A 24,606-nucleotide genomic window follows, 5' to 3' on the forward strand; every position below is an offset into this window, starting at 1 on the left:
AGGATAAGGGGCACCTGTTTGCAAGCCATTAATATTTACAGTTACCTTATATGCATAGGATAGCTGGTCAATTAATAAGGAGATCGAAGAATTAAAAGCAATTTTACTGCTCTACAGAGCAGTTTACCTAGCAGGGTTGCTGAATCTGAACTGACAAAATGGAAGAGAGAGAGAGAATTTTGAGGGCAAAATGCAAAGCTGGCCTAGCTTATGCAATATTGGGGCCAGGAGCTGTTCAAGGAACTGAGAAACCACAAATCCAGTCACGACTTTCCAAGCAGCTTGGTGATAAGTCAGATTTGTGAAATGACACAATGAGTTAAGGGGTATAATTAAGGAGGTGTTGCACAGGAGGGTGGTGGAGGTGCGGAGATCTGGAAGGAGATGTGGCTAAAATTCCCTCAAGAGCGGGGATAGGAAGGCATCGCTTCTAGATCTCAGAAGATACAACCGTGGGATGGAAAGTAAAATGAAGAAATATTAAAAGTGAAGAAAGACAGGGAAACAAAAGGGGAAGAGAAAGGAAGGGCTCGATGCGATCGGCGTTCCGGTCTTCGGGCTTCGACTGCTAAGTCTGGCGCGGTGGCCGCCCACTCCTCGTCCCGCCTTGTCCTGTCCGCTCGGCCCCCCGCCCCTCCCGCGCCGCCGCAGGCCCGGCCTGCCAGAGCTGTTCGGCGGCTGCTTGTCAGAGAGGCCATGTACCGGCTCCTGTCTGCAGTGACGGCGCGGGCCGCGACCCACGGCCACTGGGCCCAGGGCTGTGGGATGCGTGGAGTCCACCAGCGCTCCAGACTGCCGCCGCTCGGCTACGGCTGGGTCGGCGGCCTCGGGCTGGGCCTCGGGCTGGCTCTCGGGGTGAAGCTGGCAGGCGGGCTGAGGGGCGCAACCCCCGTGCCACCTCCCGCCGCCCCCGACTCGGAGACGCCTCCTCAGACTGAGCCGCCGCTGCAGTTGGAGCTCGCTCCGAGCTCCGCGCAGACCCCGGCCACGGCCCTCTCCAGACGCTTCGCCCGAGCCATCGAGAGCAGCCGCGACCTGCTGCACAGGATCAAGGTGCCGGCGCCAGGGTTTGGGCAGCCGGGGACCCCTGGCCGCTTCCCGGACTAGACGTCCTCTGGCATCACCCTGGAATATGACCCCTATGGCTATCCACCTGGGGTCAAGTAGACCCCACCCTGAATTTCCGAGAAAGACTCCTCATTGCCCAACAGCCTGGTCACAGTCAGCTGCTCCGGGGTTGCCTAAATTGGGGCGGAGATCACCACCCACCACGGGGACAATCCCCAGTTCCTCCAACCCAGCTGTTCCGGCACACCCCTCGCAAAGGGAGACTTGTGCGGAGGTGGGCGGGGAATGGGGCGGGGGCCTGTGTGATAAGAATAATAAGGGGCGTGGTCTGGTTTAAGGGGCGGGGCCTGACCTCTAAGAGGGTAGACCTGACGCTGGTGGGCGCGGGTGGCGGGGAAATGGGATCCAACCTTTCCTTGAAATGTTTTCTCCTTAATTCTTAGGATGAGGTGGGAGCACCTGGCATAGTGGTTGGAGTTTCTGTGGATGGAAAAGAAGTCTGGTCGGAAGGTGGGTTCTGAAAAGTGTTTATTTAGTGGTCCATTTTGTGCCAGTTGGTTAATGAAATCTTAATGTTTTTCTCCTTGGCATAATTCCTAGCAAATGCTATTCAGTTTCCTAAAATCATACATATTGTAGAAAACATATGTCTAGCGGAATAACGATTTAAGTAACAGCGAGATTTAAATGGTGACTAATGACTAGTTTGAGCCTTAAAGAGGACTTGCTCTATTGCCACTTTTCTATTGTTAAGTGCTGTTGAGTACAGCTCATAACAACCCTATGAAAAAATAGATCTGAGCTCTGCCCTATCTTGTGCCATCCATATAATCCGCAGCCCATTTTAGTCCATTGCCATAGACACTATCAATCTATCTCAATGAGGGTCTCCCTCTCCTTAACTGCATCCAAGGAACATTCTGGTAGCAAAGTCTCCAAAACATATCTGTTTGTTCTTTTGGAAGTCCAGGGAATATTCAGCACTCATCTCCAACACCACTGATTCTTCTTCTGTCAACTTTATTCATTGTCCAGCTCTCAGATGCATAAAAGGTGACTGGAAAGACTGGGCTTGAATCAAGCTCACCTTTGTCTTTTCAGGACTTCGGAGAGATCCCCGATAGCTGACTTCCCCAATGCTCTATGTCTCCTAATCTGACTGCTGGTGCCAAGGGTGTCCACTAGGAATCCCAGCAAGATAAAATTGTTGACAACTTTAAGGTTTTTTCCTTCTATCATGATGTTGTCTACTGGCCCAGTGGTGAGGATTTTTGCTTTCTTGATAGATGTAATCCATATTGAAGCCTGCAGTCCTTTATTCTCTACAGCAAATGCTTATAGTCCTTCTCACTTTGAGCAAGCAAGCTTATGTCATCCACATAACACAGGTTGTTGATGAGCATTCCTCCAATCCTGATGTCACACTCTTTATCATAAAGTCCAGCTTCTCAAATTAATTGCTTAGCATACTGATTGAATGGAGACACCTTTCCTGATTTAACCATGCAGTGTTCCTTTGCTCGGTTCACATAACAACTTCCTAGAAGTTATAAATAAGTGTTCCAGAATTCCCATTCTTCTCAATATTAGCCATAGTTAGTTGTAATCCACACAGCCCAATGCCTTTGCATAGTTAATAAAACGCAAATAGACATTCTTCTGATAGTCTCTGCTTTCAGCCAAGATCCATCTGTCATCAGCAATAATATTCCTAGAGCCACAACCTCTTCTAAACCCAGCTTGAACTTCTGACAATTCTCTGTCAGTGTACTGCTTTAACGGTTTTGGCATAATCTTTGGCAAGATTTTGTTTGCATGTGATATTAGTGATATTGTTCGATAATTTCCACATTCTGTTGAATCACCTGTTTGGGGGAATGTGAATAAATATGGATCTCTCCCAGTCTGTCAGCGTGTATCATCTCCAGGGATGCATCTTGTTATTTGGAACATGTCACATCAATTCCTAGGACCTTATTTTTTTTTCCCCAGTGCCTTCATTGCAGCTTAAACTTCTTCCTTCATCACCATTGACTCTCTATCATATACTACTTCCTGAAGTATTTCAATGTCAGCCAGTTCTTTTTTAAAAAAAAACAAACAAACTGGGTTGTTGGTTTTTGTTTTTTTTTATTTAATACACTTATTGTGGTTTTGGAACAAAGATAATAACCCTTTTATTATTTGAAATATTCTATTTCTATTTTCTGTTTAGCTCACATCCATTTGTAATATCATTACTACAACTTGCCTTGCACTATACTATTTCATATATATGATTTCATTTTATTTCAGAACAAAGCAGTGAAGGTTTTAGTACTACAGTATAACAGATAAGAGAAGTAGGGGTACATACTGAAATGTTGAAGAAACAATTTTTCCCTGAGATATATTCCAGATATATGATTATCCTGGTATTTACACAAGATATTTCAAAGATCATACTGAATCTCAAAAAAGGAAAGAAAAAACAAAACCCATCATAGGAAGGAAAATGTGCATGAATGAATGAATAGTAATTATTTTTAAAAATTTAAAAACCAAACCTTTCATTACTTTCAAATCAGAATCAATTCATAGCTGACCCTTCAGCAGGTTTTCGGGAGATAGTAAATTGCCTGGAAAGAAATTACCTTTCTTTCTCAAACAGAGCAGCTGATAGATTCAAACCACCAAAGAGGCAGCACTTTTTGTGTTAACAACACAACTCCTACAGACTATGCCACCAGACCTCCCTATTGTTCTTTGATTTTTTTTGTCTTGTTTTTATCCTGGGTTTTTTTTCTCTTTTTTTAATTTATTATTAATTTCAATGAAAATTTATAAGAGACTTTGGATTTCCATTGTTGCACTTTTCACCCCTCCCAACCCTCCCCCCTCGTACACTTGGAAAAGTAAAAGAAAAATTCTTTCACTGTTTTACAATCCCTCCTCTCAGGTCCACTCCACTATTCAGCCTTCACTCTGGACTCCTGTCATGACAAAAATACCTAATCACATATCCCTCTTAAACAGTTTTCTGCCTCATCTGTTTTCAATGCAGTATACATTACTGAACCCATCTTTCTTAGTCTCTCCCCAAACCTAAGGTCAGTCCTGTTTTACAACAGTGGCAACATGCAGTATTTGTCCTTTTGTGACTGAGATAGTTCACTCAGAATAATGTCCTCCAGGGTCACCCGTTTTTAATGATATTGCATGAGTTCCTTGTTTTTCAATGCAGCATAGTATTCCATTGTGTGAATATACCACAGCTTCTCTATCCATTCATTTGTTGATGGGCACTTTGGTTGTTTCCAACTCCTTGATATTATGAACAAAGCCGTGATAAACATGGGTGTGCATATATCTGCTTTGATGTCAGTTATGGTCTTTTTGGGGTGTATTCCCAGTAGTTGAATTGCTAGGTCAAATGGTATCTCTATTTGCAACTTTTTGAGAATGCACCATACCGCCTTCCACAGTGGTGGTAACAACCAGTTCTTTTTGTACAGTGATGCCATGCATCCCATCTGCTTTCTTTTGAAGTTTCCTGGATCATTTAAGATGTTTCTCTTAGCATCGAGTATGGCAACTCAACACTTTAATTTGGTTTTCAGTTCTTTCAGTTTGAGAATGCCAAACAAGTTCTTTTTTTTTTTCATTCTCTAACTCCATATCTTTGCACATTCCTTTATAATACTTTGCTTTTCTTCTCAAGCAGTCTTTTGAAATCCTGCTCATCTGTTTTACTTTTCAATCTCCTCTTTGTTTTGGCTTCTCAGTGCTCTGCTACAATTTTTAGAGTCTCTCCTGATATCCATTTCGGTCTTTCTCTTCTGTCTTTGTGATGATCTTTTGCTCTCTTCATGAATGATGTCTTTAACATTATCCCACAGTTCATTTGGTCTTCAATCATCTGTGTTCAGTACCTCTAACCTGTTCTTGAGATGATTATTAATTCAAGTAGGATAGACTTAAGGTCTTATTTTGGCTCTTGGAAACTTCATTTTCTTCAACTTCAGTTTGAACTTGCACATGAATAATTGATGGTCTGTTCCATAGTCAGCCCCTAACCTGGTTTTGATTGCTGATATTGAGTTCTCCAGAGATTCTTTCCACAGATGTAGTCAACTGAATTCTTGTGTCATACATCTGGTGAAAACCATCTGAATAGATGCCATTTGTGTTTCTTAAACAAGATGGTTGCTATGAATAAATCATTGAATATACAAAACTCAGTCATTTAATTTCCAGCCTTACTTTTCTCCCCAACTCTATAATTTTCAACTACCAATCCTTTTGTTTCTAACTTTTGCATTCCAATCGCCAGTTATTAAAGTGTCTTGACTGCATGTTTGGTCCATTTCAGACTGCAAAAGTTGATGGAACTCCTCAATTTCCTCTTCTTTGGCTTTAGCTATTGGTCTCTATATTTGAATAATAGTTGTATTAATACATATTCCTTGTATATGTATCCTATCACTCACAGCATTTTGCTTCATGATAAATCTTTTTTACTATGAATGCAAAACCATCCTTCCTCAATCTTTAATTCCTACCATACTTTTCTAGTAGGACAGAATTTGTTGGTCCCAAAGCTGTATATAGACCTATTTGTTAACTGTTAATTTGTAAGTAAGTGTCCAGATAAGAGGTAAGAATTTCTGTGCTTTTCCCATATCACAGTCAACAATGAGAAAAACATCATAGTTGGTAGAGGTTCAGCATAAAAAAGGAAGCCCCTCAATGAGAAGGATAGTAAAGCAGAGATTGTGAAGATGGCACAAGTTCAGTCAGTATTTCATTCTGCTGTACATAGGCTACTGAGGTAAAGTCAACTCAATGGCACCTAACAATTCTATACTGAGCAGGTGCTGTTGTTGTTATATACCATTGAGTCACCTGCGACTCATAGTGACCCTGTGTACAATAGCTCTGAACCCTGCCCTATCCTGAGCACAGTATCACTGACTCCAACACACCTAATCTCATTCCTCAGTTTCTGTGTCTTATCAATCTCATCTTGGGTCTTCCTCTCCTGTGCCATCCCTCCACCCTACCAAGCAAGATACACTTCTCCAAGAACTGATCCCTCCTGGTCACATGCCCAAACTATGTGAGATGGAGCTTCAAAATCTTTGCCTCCAAGGAGAAATTTGGTTTCACCCTCTTTAAGACCTCTTTGTTCACCTGGAAGTCCATGGTTTGGACTTCTCTAGCTCCACAGCTCAATGGCATCAATTCTTTTTCTGTCATCCTTAGTCATTGTTCAGCTCTCTGATGCATAGCAAGTAATTGCAGAGATGATGGCCTGGATCAAGTGTGCCTTAGTCTCTAGGCTGACATCATTGCTTTTTAGCACTTTGGAGAGATCCCTGACAGCAGACTTCCCTAATGCAATTCCTCTTTTGATTTCCTGACTGTTGATACCAGGAGTGTTGATTGTGGAGACAAGCAAGTTGGAAATTGTTAACAACCTCAACCTCTTCTTCATCCATCATGGTGCTTCCCATTGGCTCAGTCTTGAGAATCTTTGCCTTCTTGATCTTAAGCTCTAGTCCGTAGACTACAGTTCTTGACTTTCTGCAGCAAATGCTTGAGGTCCTCCTCAGTTTTGGCAAGCAAGGTTGTATTATCTTTATAATTGGTTGTTGATGAATCTTCCTCCAATGCTAATACCACATCCTCCTCATAAAGTCCATCCTCCAGAATGATCTGTTCTGTAGGTAGATTGAAAAGGTATGAAGACAGGCCACGCACTCCCTTTCTAAATTTAAACCATGCAGTATTTTCCTTGCTCTGTTCTGATGACTGCCTCCTGGTCCTAGGATAGGTTGTTCTGGAATTCCCATTCTTTTCAAGGTTAGCCACAATCTGGTGTGATCTAAATAGTCAAATGCCTTTGCCTAGACAATGAAAGACTGACATTCCTCTAATACTCTTTGCTTTCAGCTAAAATCCATCTCACAATGGCAATAATGTCTTGAGTGCCACAGCCTCTCCTAAATCCAGCTGGTATATCTGGTAGATCTCTGTTAATGTACTGCTCCGGTCATTTTTGGATAATCTTCAGCAGGATTTTGCTTGTATGCAATATTAGAGATATTGTTTGATAATTTCCACACTCTATCACATCACCTTTTTTTTTTCTTAACCATACTTGTATATTTAATATTTTTTCAAATATTAAACAGATTATCTTCAATAATTGATGTTTAGAATTACTGTCTTTACAACATAAGCATTCATAGATTAGCAAATATATTTAAAAACTTGGATTATTTTCCTGGTTTGTGTCCCCAAATCGCGTTCTAAATGCTTTTAATCAAATATCTCTAGAAAATTCAAATTTGGACATGTACACTCCTTTCTTTAACAAATAGTTTAAAATTGCAATTATGTACATATAGGGATATTTAAAAATATAGCTTTAAATATATTTATTTTATTTATGTCATTTATATTAATGAAATACTTCTCTAAATCTCATGTATGTAGATAATTATTTTATAGAATTTTCTACAAATTTTGATGTTTTCAAGGTGAATAATAATTTGTTATTATGAGAATATAGTAACCTAGTAACATGAAAACACATGGGGAAATATTTTTTTTTTCACATCACCTTTTTTGGAGATAGGAATAAATAGGGACCTTTTTCAGTCAGCTGGCCAGGTAGTTGTCCTCCAGATTTCTTGGGACAACCTTGTGAGCACATCCAGGGTAGCATCTGTTTGTTGAAATATATCACTTGGTATTCCATCAATTCCTGGGACCTTATTTTTTGCCAGTTCGTTCAGAACACCTTGAACTTCCTCATTCATAACTATTGCCGCTTGATCATATGTTGTTTTGTGAAATTCTTCTGTGTCCACCAATTCTTTTTAAAACAGTAACTCTGTATATTCCTTCCATCTTCTTTTAATGCTTCCTGGATCATTTAATATTCTTCCCATAGCATCCTTAAGTACTACAAGTTGAGGCTTGAATTTTGTCTTTCATTCCTTCAGCTTAAGAAATGCTGAGCAAGTTTGCCCTTTTGATTTTCTGATTCCAACTCTTTGTACATTTTCATTATAATACTTTGTCTTCCCATGCTGCCATTTGAAATTTTTTGTTAAGCTCTTTAACAACTATTTTTATAGCAAATATGCATTATTTAAAATGCATGCTTTTTTTTCTTTCTGGAAGTGACTTTAATGTCTTAGGAGCTATTCCAGAGCAGGGTAAAGGCACCCTAAGCCTCTAACTGAGGGGGGAGAGAGAGAGAGGTGGTGAGGACAAGCTGGGTCCTTTAAAGCACATAACAACTTCGGGGACATAGCAAGCTCTTGGTTATGCAACTGAGGCCCAGTCGGCAGGGGCAGACGATGTTGGTGGTTCCCTTGGTCTTTAACTTTCTTCCTAACCGCAGAGACTCGCCCCAGCAGGGGAGCAGGACCCCTGCCGAGGAGGACGGAGGAAGGCTGTGACCATGCCCCCCCCCCCAGGCAGAGAGCAAAATGCATGCTTTGATGAAAGCAGACTGAGGCTCAGTTGATGTCAGCTCCTTATCTTGATTTCTTGCATTTTCTTTAGCTTCTCAGCACTCTAGTGCAATTTTCAGTCTCTTCTGACATCCATCTCAGTCTTTTCTTCCTCTTCTGTCTTTGTAATGACTTTTTGCCCTCTTCATGGATAATGTTCTTTATATCCTCCCACAGCTCATCTGATCTTTGTTCATTCATGTTAAAGGCCTCAAACCTGATCCTGAGATGGATGGTTTTTAAATTCAGGTGGGATAGACTCAAGGTCAAATTTTTACCTGACCACTAGGGATATACTGTTACTTGTTATTAAAGAATTTATAGTATGGTTTATTACTCTTAACTAGACATATATTTCAGTTATTTATTGGAATAAAAAGTCAATATCTTTGTGGGAGAGACTTGTAATTATTTTATTGTTGTTGTAGTATGCCAAAGAGTCAGAACTGACCCATAGCTGGCCCTCTGGTGAGTTTTCAGAATCAATTAATTGCACGGGAGAAGATTGTCCATCATTATCTCACAGAGCAGCTGGTGGCCTCGAACCACATGTGTTTGGGATTGCAGTACAACTTTTTACCACTTTATTTAAGAATTATTTTGTAGGTATTAACTTCTTGCTGACTATATTGTACTTCTGGATATATCTGGAAGTGCTCTTTTTAACAAATGCACTCCTGTTAAACTTTAATTAGTTGTTACTAGTATAGTAGACATATTATTGGATTAAAAATGCCAAATATAAATCTTCTCAGTTCACTAATACCTTGGATGGGAGCTCTGGTGGCTTAGGATAAGGCATTGATATGACAATCCTCTACCTGCTTCATGGAACAAAGATGGGAAGACTCTCATGTGATTTACAGCTTCTGAAAACCCACTAGAAGGTCTACTCTGAGTTGGTTCCAACTGAATGGTGTACAACAACATAGTACCTAGGATATTGATCTTTTAAATGTTCTTTTTAATTTTGTATGACTTCCAGTTTTCTTTGACGCATATATTTTACATTCTATGTTCTGACTATTAATGGATGTTTGCAGCTATTTTCATTTTGAGTCATTTCACATGTAAATGAAGGTCTCAAAGGCTTTACTTCATCCACATAATTAAAATCTACCCTTCTTTGAGGAGGCAGTTCTTTCCCATTCATATTTTGAATGTCTTGCAATATGAGGAGCTAATCTTCTAGCAGGGAGCTCTGGTGGCCTCGTGGCAAGAAGCTGTGCTACAAACCTCTGAAAACCCCCTGGAGAGTCAGCTATGAATTGGTTGGTTCCAACTCAGCAGTACACAACAACAGTCTTCTAGCACTATATCAGATAATGTTCTATTGTTATCCATAAAGTTTTCCTTGTCTAATTTTAAAAAGTAGATCACCCTACCATTCTTTCTGAAGTCTCTCTTAGTCTGGAAGCTCTGCTAAAACCTGTTAGCCAGGGGTGACCCTGCTACCCTGTTAGTATTTGAAGTACTAGTGATGTATCTTCCAGCATCAGAGCAACATGTAAACCCTCACAATATGACAAAACTGTCAGACTGATGACCTGTTGCAATCTGAAACTAGTTGATTATGTAGTCAAGGTGCATTGCTAACTACTGGTGATTGAAATGTTAAAGTTGGAAACCTGGAAGGTGGATAAGTAGTTGGAAAATGCAGAAATAAAACTAGAGATTGTATGATAGAATTGTGTAAGACCAATGGCTTATTCATCAGAAGTCATTTTTCAACAAAATAATCATTGACCAAGTATGTGGACCTCACCGGATGGATTACACAAGGAAAAAAATGAGCTATATCTATAGAAAGATAATGAAGAAATTCAATATCAGAAGTCAAGACATAGTTCACCTGAGAATCGACCAACATATGCTTACATATAAATTCAAATTGAAGTTGAAGAAAATCAAGGCAAGTCCATGAGAGCCAAAATGAAACAATTATTAAATTTACAGCTCAAGAAAAGATAAGACACACTGAACACTAATGACCAAAGACCAGAGATTTTAAGAACATCAAACTGGAAAAAATCTAAAGATCATTAAAATAGCAGTTTAAAAGTTAAGATCAAAATGGATGTCAGAAGGAACTCTGAAACTTGCTTTTAAACACAGAGTAGCTAAAGCAAATTAGAGAAGAGGTGGACAGAATATTTCAAGGCTTCAGAATACAAGAATTATGATGGAAAGAACAAACACTTGGACTTAGAAAACCAAAAGATGGTAACACAATTGGTCCTTCTTAAGCCAAAAGAACTGAAAGGAAATTCACATTTGGGAGTTGAAATACGGAATTCCATGTGTAAAACAATTAAAGATGTAGGAAACAATTGAAACACTATATAGAATCACTCTACCAAAAATAATTGGTCTATATTCAGCCATTTCAGGAGGTAGCATCTAATAAATAACGTAAGATTTTGAAGAAAGATAGGCATGTTGCACTGAAAGCATTGGTAAGAAACAAGGCTCCAGATATTGTTGAATACCAGGCAGAATGCTTCAGCAGTCATACAAGTGTTTATTAAATATTTGGAAGACTGCTACCTGGCCACCCAAATAGAAGAGTTGGATATTTGGATCTATTTCTAAAGAAAGATGATCAAGTGGAAAGCAGAAATTTCTGAATGATATAAATTAGTATTACATGTTAGCAAAATGTTGCTGAAAAGAATTTAAAAGACTGCAACCATGCATTTATAGGAAACTACTCCAGTTTCATCAACAAACAGACATTGCCCTGGATGTGCTCACTAAGTTGTGCCAAGAAATCTGGAGGACAGCCAGCTGGCCGATGGACTGGAAGAGATCAGTATTTGTTCCCATTCCAAAGAAAGGTGACCCAACATAGTGCAGAAATTATCAAACAATATCATTAATATCACATACAAGCAAGATTCTGCTGAAAATTATCCAAAAACGTATGGAACAATATGTCAACAGAAAACTGCCAGACGTGCAAGCTGGATTTAGAAGAGGTCGTGGTACTAGAGATATTATAGCTAATGTTAGATGGATCTTGGCAGAAAGCAAAGAATACCAGAAGAATGTCTGTGTTTCATTGACTATGCAAAGGCTTTTGACTGTGTGGATCGCAACAAGCTGTGGCTGACTCTGAAAAGAATGGGAATCCCAGAACATTTGATTGTGCTAATGCAAAGCCTATACTAGGACCAAGAGGCAGTCATCAGAACAGAGCAAGGAGACACTACATGGTTAAAAATCAAAAGGGGGTCCGTCAGGGATGTATTCTGTCTCCATACCTTTTCAATCTGTATGCAAAACAGATCATCCAAGATGCTGTGCTGTATGAGGAGGAATGTGGCATCAGGACTAGTGGAAGAGTCATCAACAACCTGCGTTATGCAGATGACACAACCCTGCTTGCTGAAACTGAGGACCTGATGCGTTGCTGCAGAAGATCAAGAACTGAAGCCTCCTACGTGGATTGAAGCTCAACATCAAGAAAACAAATATTCTCACCACTGGGCCAATTGACAGCATCAATATGGATGGTGAAGAAATTGAGATAGTTAACAGTTTTAGTTTGCTTGGTTCCACAGTCAACACTCTTAGTAACAGCAGCCAGGAAATCAAGAGACGAATTACATTGGGAAAGTCAGCTGTGAGGGATCTCTCAAGAGTACTGAAGAGCAACCACGTCAGGCTGGAGACTAAGGTGCGCCTGATCCGGGCTATAGTCTTTGCAATTACATGCTATGCATCAGAGAGTTGGACAGTGAATAGCGATGAGAGAAAGAGAACTGATGTCTTTGAGCTGTGGTGCCGGAGAAGAGTGTTGAATATACTACGAACTGCTAGGAGAACAAACAGGTTTGTCCTGGAGAAGGTGAAGCCAGAATGCTCCTTGGAGTCAAGGATTCTGAAACTTCGTCTGACATACTTTGGGCATGTTGCAAGGAGGGACTGGTCCTTGGAGAGGGACATCATGTTTGGCAGAGTGGAGGGGCAGTGCAGGAGAGGAAGCCCTTCGGTGAGATGGATCGATTCTGTGAGTGGAGTGGCGGGAATGAGTACATTTGAGATGGCTAGGGTGGCACAGGATACATCAGCGCTTAGGGCTCTTGTACATAGGGTTGCTATGAGTCCCAAGAGACTCAATGGCACATAACAACAAACAACAACTCCAGTTTCATTGCATCACATGGTGGAGCTCTCCAAGTAAAACAAGCTTGGAAGCAAGAGTGGCATCCACTTCCAAAATAGCTTGCCTCCAGAAACTATCAACTTGGAGAAACGACGAAAGTTATACAAGTGTTCAGGTCTTTCTCGTTCACAGGGTTGCTAACAGAGAGCTAGTGGACAGAAAGTGATGCTACCAAGACAAAGGTGCTAATTTTAATCTGCTGCCCTCAGGCCTAGTTTTAATTGGTTTCAGTCAAGCATTCTTCTAAATGGTATAGCACTGGTCTGTCCATTAACTATAGAGGTAACACCTGGTTGCTGTGACACTGACATGTCAAATGTGATAATGGTTACCCATGGTGGACAGTGTTTGGTAGAGCTCCCTGAGTAAAACAAACTTGGAAGCAGGAATCTCATCCACTTCTGATATAGCTTGCCTCTGGAAACCCTATGAACTTGGAGAAATGAAAGTTATAAAAGTGTTCAGGTCTTCATTCATAGGGTTGCTATGAGTTGTTTATGACTCAACAGCACTTAACAACAACAACAACAACAAAAACAATTCCAATTTCAAGCCTGGTTGAAAAGAGGCTGTGGAATGAACAGTATATCAGGTGGATTTTGGCAGAAAGTTGAGAATACCAGAAGATGTCTATCTGTGTTTTATTAACTACATGAAAGTACCTGACTATGCAGACGAGAGCAAATTATAGGTAACAGTAAAAAGAATGAGAATTCCCAGACATTTAATTGTGCTTATGTGGAACCTATACATAGATTAGGAAGCAATAGCCTTGACAGAACAAAGGGATGGTTTTTTTTTTGTTTTTTTGGTTTGTTTTTTTTTAGAGATTAGGAAGGCTTTCATGGAAAGCATAAAACATGGAAATATGGACAGAAACCAGATTTATCTTTTCCCTCGCCTCTTTCACAATGAGACAGTGGGGAATTCAAGAACCATTTAAAATAAAGGTGAAATGATTAGATTCCCCCCCTCTTAATTGCTTAGTGTTGATGTCATGGTGCATGCAAGTAAACATTGATCTACAAGTGAAAGATGAGAAATAGAACAACATGAACAGTCTTCCGAGGTAAAACGATATCCAGGAGAATTAGAATCTATTTAGGCAGTCCTCAGGGACCTCAATCTCTTAAAAGCATAGCGGTGGAGCCAATTTCTGATGCTCTTTTTTTTTTTAAATTTAGGTTGTTTATTTTTCATTTCAGTGAACATCTACAGAGATTTTGGAATTCCATTCATTCATTGTTGCACCCTTCTCCCCGCACAATAATGACCAGTGTGAAAGGGATGTTTTGTAGTTTAGAATTGGAAAATGTATGTGGCAGGATTGTGGTGTTAACCAGACAGAATGAAAATGGGGACATGAAGAAATTAATTCTGAACAAGAGAAAGGCCAGGCAGAGGCCTCTACAGCCTAGGACTGTGAAGCATCTTCCTTAGCTTTCCCATGGTTTTTATTTAGCTTAAACTAACAATTAAAAAATTAATATCTTGTGAGGCTATATTTTCTTATACGTAAGTGCTGCCAACATAACAGTGGGTCAACTTAATTCTGAAACCAAGAGCAGGATGATTCCAAAGTTCAGGCATGGTATCATCCCCTCCAGTGGGAGGCTGGGCAGAATTCTCTGTTTGCAAAGGGTATCCAGTCCAGCCTGGACTCTGATCTCAGCTGTGGCCTTGCTACCACTATGCCGAGCTATCCACATTTCCCCCTCAGTTGTTTTAGCATCACTTAGTCATCAAGGCAGATAGAGCTTCTCTTTCTTTTTCATTATTCTTTTTTTCTTTGCATTCTCCATCCTTGACATAAAAGCACAAAAATTAGGACTATAAGACGAAAGATGGTTATAGAACTTCCAAAAATTTTAACATAATGAAAAGGATTAAGATCAGAGATTCCTTTGCTTATTTCTTCCAAACAATCAGTATTACTAAATCTTCTCAGTTGTTCATTGAAAGTATCATGAATTTGAGCTTGTAACTTTAATATCTCCAGTTAAATTACCATGGCTCATGATATGTTTGCGAGCTTTGTCCCATTGCCATTCAGTATTATTCCATACAACAGAGGTCACACAAAATTGAGTAGTATTCCAGTCACATTTTAACTTCAGTTTTCTAAGTTAGTGATATGATCACCCATCATAACTACTGACTGTTCTAAACCAGTTAATCGAGAATTGATTTCAGAATCTGTCTTTGAGTTGACCATAATTTTTCAGAATCACTATGCCATTTTTTTACATAATCTACTGTTTGAACATTTTGATGCAGAGCACCTCTAGCATTAGCTGCTGTAGCTGTTATGGCTATGATCTCTAAAACAGCAGCAATTAATACTCCAATAAATCTCTTGCTTTTTTTTAATAGCTGATTCACTAGATGCTCTAAAAGCATCAGCTCAGGAGATGACTGCCATTTATGACTCAAATTAACAGGAAGCCATAACCCAATTCCAGGTATATAATCTATACACTCTCATTAGGTGGTAGAGAAATAGAAGAATTTGAACAGTATACAGAGAGTGTTTGTTGCAAGTCAAAGTTAAATTATCTGCCTCCCATTTAGTAACTCCTTTTAAGAAAAACATAAGCTTGATATATAGCTAGATATATATCTAGTCTCATTTTTCTTAAAACTTAAGTGTGTAGTATAGTTTGCATCATCATTAGAATAATTCCCAATCCAGATCCTCATATATTTTAGAGCAGTACCAATTTTCCATAAATGTTTTTGATAAGGAAAATGCTGAAAATAAGGATATGGTTCTACCACCATACCAACCCCATGCCAAGTGATGGTGTTATTATCATTTATAGTTATAATTGTGCCATATTCTTTTCTGTGCCATCTTAAATCTTTATTCTGTCCTTTCTGGTGAGCAGAGCCTACAGGACTCCGATCTATGACACTTCCATAGGAAGTATTAACCAGAACTTGGCCCTTTTCTCCTCTACATTGCACCCAATAGATCCATTTTCCTGCAGATGACAAAGCAGACATATGACACAAAGGACTGTCAGGATGATGTGTAAGATTCTCACTAACATTTTGCTGAAATCCATTACCTTGAAATATATAATAGGGAGGAGTATTATTTCTATCAATTTTATGGGTCCAAGCTTGTGCTGCTAATTTTAAATAATGACTCTCGTGTCCTATACAAATAGGAAATACTCCAGTTCCAATGCTAACATTTTCCCAATGCATACCTTCTTCATTTGGTTTCAGAGGTCCTCTACTATCATGAGGACCAGGGAGCCATTGACTATCATAAATGGAAATAGTAGTATCTGTCCAATGAACTGTTTTAAGCAATGGTGGGTGTAGAATATATGCCTAGTAACTATGATTTTCTGCCATGCCTACTTGGGTTAATACAGCAAGCATAGCTAAAAACAAATTCTCGTGAGACATTTGTTGCTGTGCATTCTTAATAACTTTCCCTGCTTCCATTGTCAGCTGTTTTATCTGGCCCCAAGTTGAATTCTCTGCTTTCCTGGTCTCTGGTAGCAGTCCTCTCTTTTGTCGTTTCTTTTAGGTCATCAGACTCATCCATTCTGCTATTCCATCCTCACCGAAGTATGGCCTCTTTTGACTCATTTTGCAGTTTGATGCTTCTTGCTGGAACCCACAAAAATTCTCTTCCTGTAGAGATATAAGCAAATCCTTGACCCCATTGAATAACAGATCCTTTTTTCCATTCATTAGTTGGAGGGTGTCTAAAATATATATACTGATTCAGCTCTTTGATTGCTTGTAATACCCAGTGTCTTTCTGCTGGAGTTTCTCCTTTCTCGTTAGAATTTTAAAAATTAAAAGTAAATAAGGCTTTTTGTAAAATAGTTTGAGGAGATGTTATTTGTTCTACCCATCTCCCCCCTTTTTGTTTTTTTCAACATAGTTTACAAAGTCAAATAGTTCTTTCTATTATAGTTTATCTTTGGGGATTATAAGGAATATCAGTAATATGTTTAATGTTCTATTCTATTACATTTATATAAATATATTTATATAAATTATATATGTAGCTCTTATGGCCTAGTGGCAAGAAGCTGCGCTGCACTCCCAAAGGCATGCAGTTCGAAGCCACCAGCTGCTCCACAGGAGAATGGGCATTTCCCTCCAGTGAGATTAACTACCTCTAAAAACCCACCAAAGGGTCAGCTATGGGTCGGTACACAACAATAACTATCTCAGATATATCGAAGCCAAAGTGCAGCAGTGATGAAATAAGGGAACTGAACAGAATATTTTTGTTGTTATTTTTGTTTCTTGAACACAGCATTTTAAGGATGGCTTGAAAAGCAAAGCAAAGTAATGTAATGAAATGTACAAAGAGCTGAAGTTAGAAAACCAAAAGGGAAGAAAGAACATGCTTGTCATGTCTCAAACCTAAAAAAAAAAAAAGGAAAAAACTTTAAGCCCAGAGTTGCACTACTAAAGGATTCTATGGGTAAAATCTTGAATGATGCAAGAGGTGAAAGGAAGATGGTAGGAATATACAGAGTTACTGTACCAAAAAGAATTGGTCAACACTGAAGCATTTCAGAAAGTGGCATATGATCAAAGACTAATAGTATTGAAGGAAGAAGTCCAACATGCCCCAAAGGCATTGGGGGTGAGGGTGGGGAGGCAGACCCCAGGCGTTGATGGTATAACAATTGAAATGTTTTCACAATCCTGGACCTACTTTTTTGTGCCAAGAAATTTTGAAGATAGTTACCTGGCCAACATCATGACAGATGAAGAAAAGATTGAAACTCAACAATTTCATCTTACTTGGATCTACAGTCAACAACCTTGTTACTAGCGGTTAGGAAAGAAAGATGTGTATTGCACATCAGGGAAAGTCTGCAGTTAGGGACCTCTCCAAAGTATTGAGGAGTAAAGATGTCACTTTGAGGACTAAGGTGTATCTGATTCAAGACATAGTCTTTCCAATCACTTGCTATGCATCTGAGAGCTTGACAGTCAATAAGGATGAGAGAAGTAGAATTTATACCTTTGAGCTCTGGTGTTGGAGAACAGTACTGAACATCCCATGGACTGCTAAAAGAACAAACAAATATGTCTTAGAGAACGTGGATCCAGAGTGCTCTTTCAAGGCAAAGATGATTAAATCTTCACCTTGAGTATTTCAGGCATGTTGCTATAAGAAGGGGCTATTTCTTGGAGAGGGACATAATGCTCAGAAAGGCAGAGTTGGCAAAGGAGAGGAAGATCCTCAGTCAGGTGAATTGACACAGTGTCTGCCACATTGGGCTCTAGTGTGTCAGGAAGTGTGAGGATGGCACAGGATAGGACAGGATTCAGATCTATTGTTCATAAGGATGCTATGGGTTGTACTCAACTCAGTGGCACCTAACAACAACATCCAACATCCTGGCCAACTAACTAGAAGAGATCTATAGTAGTGGCCATTGGAAAAAAAAAAAGAAAAAGGTGATTCACCATATTGTGGAGGTAATCTGACTACCTCATTAATAACTCATGCAAGTAAAATGTTGCTGAAGATTATTTAAAAATTTTTGGGAGAATACATCAACCAGAAATTCAAGCTAAATTCAGAAGTCATTTCAGAAGTCATGGAATGAGGGCTATCATTACTGATGTCAAATGGATTTTGGCTGACGACAAAGAAAACCAGAAAGATGTTTACTTGTGTTTTATAGACTATGCAAAGACATTCAACAGTGTGTATCATAAAAAATTATGTATGGGTAACATTGAAAAGGATAAGAATCCAGAATAATCGTGCTCATACAAAACCTCTACATAGACCAAGAAGCAGTTTTCTGAACAGAACAAGGGAATGCTGCATAGTTTAAAATCAGAAAAGATATGGGTCAGTGTTAAATCTTCTCTCCATGCCTATTCAGTTTATATGCTGGGAAAAGTGCAGGCAGGTTCAGCATGGATTGACACAAGTGACTACAACAATGGGCTAGACATGATGGGTATTATGAAAATGGTACAAGGTTCAAATCTGTTGATAAGAGTCTCCTTGAGTCATAGTCTACTTGACAACCCATAGCAACAACAATGTATAGTGGGGGGGGGGAATATGTATGTAAATACTAGTATTTTTTAATGAGGATTTTTATGTTATTTTTATGTACATATTTTTAAGCTTATTCTACAGTTTATAGTTTAAAATAGATAATAATTCTTTGTGACATTCTTTTCAGATCCCAATTCTTTCTAACTCTCTGATTTCCATATTTTCATATAAACCAAACTTTAAAAATTTCCTAGAAAGACCCTTAAATTAATAGTGACTGTTAGGTACTTTATTCTGTTAGTGTCTTTATTCTGGTTTGTAGCGTAATTAAACTGAGAGTTGCGTTTGAAGGAGATTTTTTTATATTCATTTTAAGTGAATTACTATTTTAAATTCCTTGGGAACATATGTAAAAAATCATGTAAATATGTGAATAAGAACAATATCTTTTCTTTAAAGAACATAAATTAATTTATTTAAAATGTGCACTGGCTATATTGTTTGGATAAGTTTAAAAGAATTAATATCTGAACCTCAGGGGAAACTGCCACAGGGTACAATTTTGGGTTAATTATGAGGTTAAGGTGGAGGGTCAACCTAACAATGAAATGGATTGACATGTTCACTGTAACAGTGTGCTCAAGTGTGCTGGAGAGGGTGAGGATGACACAGGATAGGGCAAGGCTGAGATACTCTGTTCTTCGAGTCACTATGAATCATAGTCAATCTGACAGCACTTTACAATATAAGCTTAAATTATTAGGTATAACATTGCTAGTCTCTCACTCTTTACATGTCTGGTTTTAGTTAACAAAGGTGGAATATCTTATCTTACTGCAGAAGATATTTTAAGGTAGTAGTATTTCCATTTTTTAAAACTTTAACCACCAGTATATTAATAGTGACTTTTCTGTTCCTTCTCCCCAAAGGTTTAGGTTATGCTGATGTTGAGAACCGTGTACCCTGTAAGCCAGAGACAGTTATGAGAATTGCCAGCATCAGCAAGAGTCTCACCATGGTTGCTCTCGCCAAGTTATGGGAAGCAGGAAAACTGGATCTTGATTTTCCAGTACAACATTATGTTCCTGAATTTCCCGAAAAGGAATATGAAGGTGAAAAGGTAGTGAAACTCATAGTTCATTTTACTAATGCTGTGTTAGATAGTTTATGCTAGAATTTATGTTAAAAATGTTTCTTAGAATATTTTTTAAATATTTTTAACTCTTTTTTATGGGTTAGATTTTTGCTGCTGTTGTTTTGTTTTAATCTGGATGATAACCTGGTGCACATTTTTTCCCTGTAACTTGTATTTATATATATAAATATATCCAGGATTTGGCTCAAAATGGAAAAAGATTTTTGAGGAATTGTGCCAAGGCTACAGCTTTGTGTTGTATGGTTTATTTAACATTGCAATTGAATTCTTATATTTTTATGGTTAGGTTTCTGTCACAACACGATTATTGATTTCTCACTTAAGTGGAATCCGTCACTATGAAAAGGACATGAAAAAGGTGAAAGAAGAGAAAGCTTACAAAGCCTTGAAGTTGATGAAAGAGACGATGGAATCCGACCAAGAAAGACAGTTGAAAGAGAAAGGATGCAAAAATAATGAACATAATGACTTTTCTAAAGCTAAGGCAGAGCAGGATGGTGAAGCCAAAGGCCGGAATGCAAAGCCTGGCAAGAAAAAGAATGACTTTGAACAAGGCGAATTATATTTGAAAGAAAAGTTTGAAAATTCAATTGAATCCTTGAGACTATTTAAAAATGATCCTTTGTTCTTTAAACCTGGTGAGTGTTAATTTCTTCTCCTAACAAAGTTTTCATTATTGGAACATTAATTTTTAGGAAATCCAAAGTGATAGACGAGATTGATGGTTGTGACATTTAAGATTGTTGTTCTTGTTGTTAAGTGCCATCGAGTCATAGACGAACTCATAGTGACCCTATGAACAAAAGACCTGAACACTTCTATAACTTGCATCATTTCTCCAAGTTCATAGTGTTTCTGGAGGCAAGCTATATCAGAAATGGATGCCACTCCTGCTTCCAAGCTTGTTTTAACCTGGGAGCTCCACCAAACATTGTCCACCTTGGGTAATCATTATCGCATTTGACCCATCAGTGTCACAGTGTTCACCATCACAGCAACCACAAGTTACCTCTGTACAGCCAATGGACAGACCAGTGCTATACCACTTAGAAGAATGTTTGACCAAAACCAATTAAAACCAGACCTGAGGGCCGCAAATAAAAATCACCCACCTTTGGTTTGGTAGCATAACTTTCTGTCCACTAGGCCAACTGAGCTCTCTCGTTGTTGTTATTGTTGTTGTTGAGTACGTTGAGTCATGGGTTTATATACTTTTATTCCCTTTTTATTTGTAACACTTTATAATCATGAATGAATACTTATAGGTATAATTAATAAGCACAAATAAAATATAATCATGGATGGATTTTTGCCTTTAAAAAATAAGGTTCCCACCTGCTTCTAGTATAAACAATCTTAGTTTCTGGGATCCAATATGATATAAAGATATGTACTTTAAATATATATTAGGACTATATCTACATGTATTTTATTAAAAATACAAACTAGTATGTCTATTCATGCCTTAGTATGTCTATTCATGCCTTAAGCAATAGGAATTTTATTAAGAAGAAAATAATTGACTTAAGAAAGTAAATTTGCTTTTCTTTGCATTTCTATTTTGTTGCCAAGTGGAAAGATTTTGTTTGGTTTTGAGGTAGAATTTGTTTCCTTAACTCAGTATCACAAAAGCAGGCAAATTCATGCAAAAATTTAAATATAGTAGTCATCATTTATTGTGTGTCAAGGACATAAGCTAGACAGGGCCATTGCAGAGTTGACTTTCTTTGTTTATATTATCTGTGATAATTTTTCTAAAGGCTGAATTTAAACATTCTAATTTTACAAGTATGAACATTTTCTGTGGGAAAATATTTTTACATCTTTTTAAAATAATAATCAAGCATTTTCTTTTCTTCCCTCCTGTACAATGATGTCTCAAGGTAGTCAGTTTTTGTATTCAACTTTTGGCTATACCTTACTGGCAGCCATAGTAGAAAGAGCTTCAGGATATAAATATTTGGACTATATGCAGAAAATATTCCATGACTTGGATATGCTGACAACTGTGCAGGAAGAGAATGAGCCAGTGATTTACAATAGAGCAAGGTAAATGACTACCTGTGGTGTGTGTCGCTTTATCACATCTTAACGCTGTTATCAACTGAAAAATTTCACTTTCCTGATCTCTGTGCCAAAGTTGAGTTGACACATTTGAGAGAAATAGTGTTTTTCCTTCCTGTCTGTTTTTCCATCTATAAAATGAGAAAATTATGTTTTTGTAAAGTACCCCAACATCATTAAGTGAAAGATAGCAATAAGAATTCCAGCATACAAATAATTAAATAAAAATTCATTTATCCTGGGCATCTGTAATTTGCTCTTCAGTCGAACTTTTTCTTATAATCTTTAGTTAAGGCCTTGTTTGCCTACTTTTAGTTATTTCCTGATGTTTTAACTTTTATTATGAAATAATTAGACTCCTAGAAGTTATAAGAATAATACAAAGAATCTCAATATATCCTTGGCCCAAAATTTCCAGATGCTATAATTTTATTACATTATGTTGGGTTTCCCCCTCTAAATCGTTTCGAAGTAAGTTGTCGATATAACATCCCTTTTATCCCTAGACACTTAAATGTGTATTTTCTCTAAACAAAGACTTTTAAGAAATTAATGTTGATACAGTGTTTTCATTAAATCTGTGGTTATTATTTTGTAAAGAAAATTCATGTTTTGCCAATTTTCCAAGTAATGTCTTTTATCAAAAAAGAGAATAAAACAATTTTTTTTTCTGGTTTAGCATCCAATCCAAGATCATATTTAGTTGTCATCTCCTCTTTCTTTTCTATCTTTGTCTTTTATGATGTTGATGTTTTTAAAGAATGTTGTCCTTTCATTCTGTTAAACTATCCTTTAATTTAGTCTCATTTCATGTTTAGATTCAGGCCAGGTTATTTGGGCAGAATACCACAAAAGTGATGATGTGTATTTCTGCATGGATCATAATAAAGACACATGATACCAATTTTTCCTGTTATTGGTGATGGTGATTTTGATTGCCTGTTGAAATAATGCTTGCCTAGTTTTTTCACAGTTAAATTACTTACTGTCTTACTGTCTTTCTCCTTGAGATTAACAGATACATGATGGAGAAATACTTTGAGACTATGTTAGACTATTTCTCAGTAGATGTCCTTCTACTAGTGATGGTTACCAAATGATGACTTTTGTTGTTGTTCTGGTATTTTTTTTTTATTTTGTTGTGTATGGTCGAATGGGATCCAACTAGCACAGGAGGAGATTGCCCCTCTTTCTCCAGCAGAGCATCTGATGGATTTGAACCTTGAGTCTTTGGAATTGCAGTGAATCTTTTTTCCACCAGGCCACCAGAGCTCAAATGATGGACTTTAATTCTGCCTTTTTTTTTTCTGTATTTATTAGGTGGTATTCTTATATAGGGAAGTGCTTTCCCTTCTCTCTTATTTATGTATATATACTGATTTCTCAATGTGTACTCATAGCTTCTTATTTTATTCAGTGAGTTAAAATCTGTTACTGTCATTATTTAATACGTTGTTTTGAAAATATTGTCTAAAATATAAGAAGGTGAAAACTTTCTGAAGGTAAATAGCTATTAAGTTGCTTAGACATATATTTATATGTTTATTCAAAGAGTTTAGATTTTATTTTGTCCAAGTTAATAGTTCAATATTGAAATACTCTTCTAATTATGATTATATAAACCTCCTACTGCATGCCTTTAAAATAAGAGTAGTTAAAAATTTTAGTATATTGTAAAAATGTGTCATCTAAATAAAATAACTGTTGTTGTTGTTGTTATGTGCCATCGAGTCGTTTCCAACTCATAGCGACCCTATGCACAACAGCTCTAAACCCTGCTCTATCCTGCGCCAACCACACCGCCTCTGACACACCCATCCCAATTACCCCAGTCACCGAATCAATCCATCTCATAGGGGGTCTTCCCCTCCTGCGCTGTCTTTTGTGCAAAGCTTACTCTCAGTTGTATTCGACTTGATGATACTTAACCACTGCTAAATGAGACTAATGCTGTTATATCTGGAAGAACACTCTTCCACTTTGTACATCACTCTTGGTCAATGTGCTGTATTGACCAAATAACTGAGCATTTAAAAAAATACAGTTTTTAAGGCCTTTTATAGTTAGACCTCATTTAGTGTTTTTGATGGCACTTTGTTTAAATGCACTCTAACTAATTGAGCATTTTAAACATTTGGCTTTCTAGTTAGACACCTTTAGTATTTCAAAGCTCTAGTGGTATAACTGTTATGGAGTTGTACTGCCAGCCTAAAGGTGGTGCTTTTTCTGGCTGTAAGAAACCACCAGCATTCCCCAGAAGAAGAATGGGCATCTCCTCTGGTGTGATTGACAGCCTCCAAAAGCTCCTGCAAGTGTCAGGGACAAGTTGGTTCCAACTCAGCAGCAGTGAGTCAGTCAATGAGTTAGTACGTGGGCATTTTTCAGTCCTGTATATTTAATTTGGAAATATTTAAACTATTATTTCTCTTAGTTTTCCAATGTAAAATATTAAATTGAAGTTACTGTATATTAATTTTGTTTTGGTATAATGATGAAAATTCTAAGCAAATTGTGCAGGTTATTACATACTTTTGGAAAGGCTTCTGAACAGTGATATTGGTGAAATAACTAGAATTTTTATCCTTAAGAGGAATGAATGCTATTGTTTTAGATAATTCCATAGTTTGATTACTTT

The 24,606-nt window shown here is 38.0% G+C and overlaps 1 protein-coding gene across 2 annotated transcripts in view; it reads left to right on the forward strand.

Annotated features, from left to right (window-relative positions):
- The first annotated feature begins 674 nt into the window (after positions 1 to 674).
- LACTB (lactamase, beta) overlaps positions 675 to 24,606 on the forward strand; it is a 29,925-nt gene continuing 5,993 nt past the window's right edge. The window contains exons 1-5 of one of the 2 annotated variants that reach the window (XM_006899608.1): positions 675 to 1,053; positions 1,512 to 1,578; positions 19,681 to 19,871; positions 20,194 to 20,545; positions 21,791 to 21,956. In XM_006899608.1, the coding sequence (XP_006899670.1) occupies positions 697 to 1,053; positions 1,512 to 1,578; positions 19,681 to 19,871; positions 20,194 to 20,545; positions 21,791 to 21,956 (1,133 nt within the window). In that variant the 5' untranslated portion in view covers positions 675 to 696. Of the gene's footprint in view, positions 1,054 to 1,511; positions 1,579 to 19,680; positions 19,872 to 20,193; positions 20,546 to 21,790; positions 21,957 to 24,606 lie in introns of those variants that run through there. The other variant, XM_006899609.1, reaches the window with a different exon arrangement.

This window comes from Elephantulus edwardii, unplaced genomic scaffold (assembly GCF_000299155.1).
Source record: "Elephantulus edwardii isolate Elephantulus edwardi_28Jun2011 unplaced genomic scaffold, EleEdw1.0 scaffold00263, whole genome shotgun sequence".
Classification (NCBI taxonomy): domain Eukaryota; kingdom Metazoa; phylum Chordata; class Mammalia; order Macroscelidea; family Macroscelididae; genus Elephantulus; species Elephantulus edwardii.